Source organism: Paracoccidioides brasiliensis (assembly GCF_000150735.1).
Source record: "Paracoccidioides brasiliensis Pb18 unplaced genomic scaffold supercont2.7, whole genome shotgun sequence".
Classification (NCBI taxonomy): domain Eukaryota; kingdom Fungi; phylum Ascomycota; class Eurotiomycetes; order Onygenales; family Ajellomycetaceae; genus Paracoccidioides; species Paracoccidioides brasiliensis.
In genome coordinates, this window is record NW_011371364.1 from 1,067,548 (window position 1) to 1,073,259 (window position 5,712).

The 5,712-nt window shown below is 46.8% G+C and overlaps 1 protein-coding gene across 1 annotated transcript; it reads left to right on the forward strand.

The window, feature by feature from the left end:
• Positions 1-1,224: 1,224 nt before the first annotated feature.
• On the forward strand, positions 1,225-2,100 carry PADG_12027 (18S rRNA pseudouridine methyltransferase; the record flags this gene model as incomplete). Its single annotated transcript, XM_010763314.1, has 3 exons — positions 1,225-1,524; positions 1,623-1,823; positions 1,846-2,100. The coding sequence occupies 3 exons, from the start codon at positions 1,225-1,227 to the stop codon at positions 2,098-2,100; spliced, it is 756 nt and encodes a 251-aa protein (XP_010761616.1).
• Positions 2,101-5,712: the final 3,612 nt, after the last annotated feature.

Genomic DNA, 5,712 nt, shown 5'->3' on the forward strand with positions numbered 1-5,712 from the left:
GGGGAGTGTGGGGGTTTCGTCAATGAAGAAGCCACCGAGTTTATCGATTCATTCCTCTTGCACTGCGAAGCTGAAGCTGAAGTCTGTCGGACACATTGATAGCTAGACAGAGCACAAATGGTCGATGGCATCAGAATCAGGGAGGGGGTTGGGAAGATTTGTTATCTCGGGCTACCGTAGCTTCAACCAACCATCGGTACCATGTCCACACAGCGACATAAATGAAGAATCAGACAGAACAAGCTGAAAAAGTCGTTGCTGCAGTGGAAAGCATATTCATAGTTAGTTACCTCCAAACATGAAAGGAAGAAGCATCTCTGTTTCCCCGAGTATTATTATGGATTCCCGGGGTGGGGATTGAGTTGCATTGAGCTGTTGTTCCAACCAGCGAGTGTAATTGATAAAGGGTTTTTTTTTTCTTCTTCTTCTCAATGAACCAGTTTAACTAACTAGGTTGATCGACTAATTGCTAAGTACCCCGTTTGATTAAATAGCGCATCCCGCACCATCCGTTGGTTTTTAGTTTTCTGTTTCCTTGGGCTTTGTTCGACTTCATTGCCAGGCTTGATATTCAAGGTACTCAGGAATACCCGAGATTTCTTCTCCACACAATTCCCTCGTTCATTTTTTTTACCCTCTCCCTGCTGCTTCAATTGATCGATTCAGCGGCTTCCTGTCGCTCTCATTCCTTTGTAGTTGCACTTCGCCTTCTATCACAGACACACACACACACACATACACACACACACACACTCACTCACTCACTCACTCACTCACTCACTCACTCACTCACTCACTCACTCACTCACACACACTCACACTCACTCACTCACACAGAGATAGAGAGAGACAGACAGGTGGCAAAATTTCCTCTCCAATTCCCCCCTCCCAATTCCCACCATGTCCAATGTGATGCAAGGCAAGAGAAAGCGGCCCAGTAAGTGAATCTCTTTCTCTTTATCGTGTCTGTTTTGGAGCTACTCGGGCAACGAAGAGGGGGGATCTGAGAATCGACATGTCTGCCTGTTGGGCTGGTTGGGCTGGTTGATGACCAAACCTGAAAGTTATTCAACCATCTTCTGTATCTTCTCTGCGAACTGATCCTGCTTCTATTGCACTCGCCTGCTTCATTGCTCTCCAAGACACGGAGGCTTTTTCATACATACATATATATATATATATATATATAATAAACGAAAAAGCCCGCGCACGATATGTGACACAATGGCCACTAACAAGAGCGTCGCATTTGACCACCCAGGAACCCAATCCTGCCCTCCCCCGAAACTCCCTCAACTCGTGGCAGAACAACATGTCCCCATCTCCTCCTCCGACAAGGAGACCAAGCGCCTGATCGTCGTTCTCTCCAACGCGAGTCTGGAAACATACCGTACGTCCGCTGGAGGCAGAAACCCGAATGGCAGAGAGGAGAAATACTCCCTGCTCAACAGCGATGAGCATATCGGTGTCATGCGAAAGATGAACCGGGACATAAGTGACGCCCGCCCAGACATCACTCATCAGGTTTGAAATACCGCCCTCTGACCTCCTCATATACATATATATACGCATTTATGCTTATCAACTGTCCCGCGAGGGCCGGACTCTAAACGGCCCTCTAGTGTCTCCTTACCCTCCTCGACTCCCCCATCAACAAAGCAGGAAAACTACAGATCTACATCCACACCGCCAAGGGCGTCTTGATCGAAGTCAGCCCGACAGTGCGCATCCCACGAACCTTCAAACGTTTCGCCGGCCTGATGGTCCAACTGCTCCACCGCCTCTCCATCCGCTCCACCAACTCGCAAGAAAAGCTTCTGAAAGTAATCAGGAACCCAATCACAGACCACTTGCCTCCCAACTGCCGGAAGGTTGACGCTGAGTTTCGACTCACCCGTCGTTCGCGTCAATGACTATATCGAGTCTCTGGGGCCGAATGAGAGCATTTGCGTCTTTGTCGGTGCAATGGCGAAAGGAAGGGATGACTTCGCTGACAGCTTTAAGGATGATACCATCAGCATCAGCAATTATTCTCTCAGTGCCAGTGTTGCGTGCAGCAAGTTCTGCCATGCCGCTGAAGATGTCTGGGACATCGTCTAGTCTTTTTTTTATTTTTTATTTATTTATTTTTATTTATTTTCGGGGACTGGAGTGGCGTGGGTGGAAGCTGCAAATGCATAGATGCAATGGGTGAGTGTTCCATGCATGGCTATGTTTGAATCTAGCAGCGCCCCTTGCTGACAGCATTCCCGGACTGGACCACGAGGCAATGAATTTTTCAAAAAAAGAAAAAAAAAATTAAATAACCTCTCTTTTCTCAGTTTACTAACAAAAGCGATTTTGGGACTCTTACTGCGGTTGCTTGGGTGGATCGGATGTTTCCGCTTTGGCGAAACAGCTATTGGAAATCGCATCAGGTATACCGAAGAGAACTATAAAAAAAATAACAAAGGAGACTCAAGCAGTTGAACTGCCACAAGCAGCAACAAAGAAAACGCAACAATCCAGTCGAACCGAGAACCAGCCACGATCACAACATCCACGCTCGTCCTCGCGGAGGCTGCCAAAGCAATGTTCCTTGCTTTTTCTCTCTTTTCTCAACTTCTCGTCATTATCTCTGCTTGCGGACGCACAAAATGGCTCGCGGAAATAACTCAAGAATGCTGTTCCAAAATTTCCAATTCTCCTCTTTCCCACTTCTGCCTTGTCATTTCCCAACCGCAAACCACGCCTGTTTCAATTTTCATTTTTGTTGCCCAATAATAAGTTCTTCATTTGCATTGAGAGCCTTTGCTTGGATGTCGATCTGTTTTTACAACCAAAACAGTGGCGGTTCAACAGCTTCAAAGCGTGTGGGTTTTGAAATTTTTTCTTCTGTTTTTTTTTTTTTATCTCCTTTTCCTACCCTTATCCCATGGATTCAATTGCTTGCATTCTGCCAACTACAGCCTCACTCGACTCACTGGAGGATCCTGGCGTCAACAACGCCAAACACGATATCATTTCTCTCGCGGGACGTACAAGCCTGGAAGGAGAAAACAGAGGAGAAAACAACCAAAATCGACCATCTACGTTCACTGACCAATCACCGCCTCTCCCGCCATTTACAACTATTTCCCTACTTTTCCCTTCACGCAGGTTGAGGTCAAGTTTGCGCATTTACCCAGGATCTTTCATTGGATCTGCTATCCTTCATTGGCTTGTTGTGTCTTCTACGTGTTCACAACTTCATGTTTGGTATTCCTGCTGTCTACTTTGTATCTAATTACTCGACCTGGGAACGGAACCCGCCTGTTCGATTCATCTCATTTCACTACATTCCATTTTTGAAATTTGCTCTTGAAAGTTTTCATGTGGAGTTTTCTATGCCACTTCAACTTGCCTCCACCAGGATCTCTGACGTTGCTTCCCTCTTGAAGGTTGAAAAAGAAAATGCGTTGCGGGAGCGGGGGACGTGAGCATTTCTCAAAGCGTCAAGTGGGTGAAAAGTGATTAAAAAATGAAATGGTCCATGGTATTGCCATGCTTCTCGCCCTATCAGTAGTTCTTGGGAAGTAGATCATAGATTACACTCCGTAGCGGACAGACAGCGCTGCCACTTGAAGGCGCGCCGTACTGTCAATCTCATTCTTATCATGACCAGCATCTTCTACAAGCGTTTTACCTCGTGGTGTTGGGGGAAGGGTAGTTCTATTTACCCCATGTGCAATGATCAAGTTTTGTAGGGCGGCGGAGAGGTCTTGAAAATTGCTCGTTCGTTCGTTTTTCTGCTGTCTGTCTGCACCAGCACCCGAGCGGAGCCCAAGCCAGGGGTGGGGTGGGAGGGGAAGTTTTGAAGGGGGCTTGTTGGGTTTCGGATACGGTCAACAAATAGACTCCTCACACTTACAAATAGGAGGGTGGGAGTTTGATAGGTTGCCTCCAGTAGCAAGCCAGGTGCTGGATTTTTTCTTGATTACTGATAGTTTATTCTATTGTGAGCAAAGGAACCTTGGTGATGGGGGGGATGGGGGGATGGGGGGGATGGGGGGGATGGGGGGGGGATGTTGGGATGTTGCTCTGGTTCGTTTTATGTCATCAAGATGCCAAAGTGAGGCGGGTTTCAACGTTCCCCCGTTCCAGGGGGCGGTAAACCAACCCGTTGTTTGTATTTTATTAACTTAAAATCAGTTTAAGTTAATACCTGTTTAATTAATTTCATCCAAAATTAGTTTGGGTTGGTTCATTTAGTAATTTCTTCTGAATAAATATCGATTTGTTTCTAGATCTCGTTCATGTATGTAAAAAATATCCAGCTTCTAGAACTGTCTTGGGTGAAATGATTTGGTCAATATTACCTACATATTTTCACGATTGGATTGTTTATCTGGATTGGAACAATAAAATAAAATAACCTACGTTATTCAGATAGAAAAAGGAGGAGATGTATTATTTTCAATCATGGGCTTTCCTCCCAAGTCACTCTCCCGCTCCGTGACGTGATTTTTTTTTGCTATTGACAATCGGACCTTTAATCAACAATAGATGGAACGTAGTTGAACATGGATTCCTGCCCGATTGCTAACGCTTCTCGTCCTTCTCACTGATTTGACTGATGGAACATTAAAATGTTATGAACATACGGCAAGGCACGTGATTACGCATTCAAACCCAAACCGGGCAATCAACCAACCGCTGCAGACAAAAAACTGGCAGACAAACCGCCTTTTATCTCCTGCATCATCATCATCATCATCACTCTTTGCTCTGCAACATCCGGGCCCACAATTCTTGATTTGTTCCTTTGTTCCCTCTCTGTTCCTATATCCCAGTAGGCACGGAAGCTTTGCTCATTTTTGTATCTTCCATCGAGTGGACGCGCACACCACAAGTTGCGTGCAAAAGTTTGCTGCCTGCGTGCGGCCAGATGATACCCAGCGAATAGGAAGCTCTCTTTGATCTGATTTGACCACGGCGGTGGTCAATTCAAATGTGTTTGTTCCATGCAACGACGGGTCTTCTCTGGATAGGGCCCCACCCTTAGCCTCGCCTCATTGCATTCTCCCAGCCATCCAGGTGCTGGGGGGAACGGTCCTCTTGCTTGCTGGGCTCTGCAACATGGTTCATATTCGATATTTCCAATTCATCACCGCCCACATGCTCCTGGGATGATGCTGGCGCTGCTTCAGACTGCCGGTGCGCCGGCCTGATCATTTCTGATTAGCGGATGGATTGATAATGAATTGATTGCGGGGCCCAAGGATCAGCTCTTCCGGAAAAATATCAGAATGAACTAATAATTACCAGCAACTGAAGGAGGAGTCATGGCCCCCTTCCAGGAGTCTCGATCCAACTTAGCTAAGAGGGCAGCTCTTTGCTCTTAGTTGTCGCTTTATCCGGACCAGATGTTATTCGCTGCCGTGGATCAATGGGATGGGGGATGTTGTATTTTCTTTTCGCAGCACATTTGAAGGGCCACCTGTAGAATAAAGCCCGCTCTGCAAATGACGTGCAGAAAAATTAGATCTCAACACTAATCCCCATTGCCTCTTTTGCTCCAGCTTCTTCCCCCCCCCCCCCCTCTCTTTCCTCACGTTCTGTTCTTTTTCTTTGCCCAACCCGCTAATCGCCCCCCCGGATTTGTCTGGCACCTGTTCCCCCTCCTTGTGCCCTCATCCCTCGGAACCTAGAGTTCAGGCAGGCGTTGGATAGATGGGGTCTCAGATCTCATGG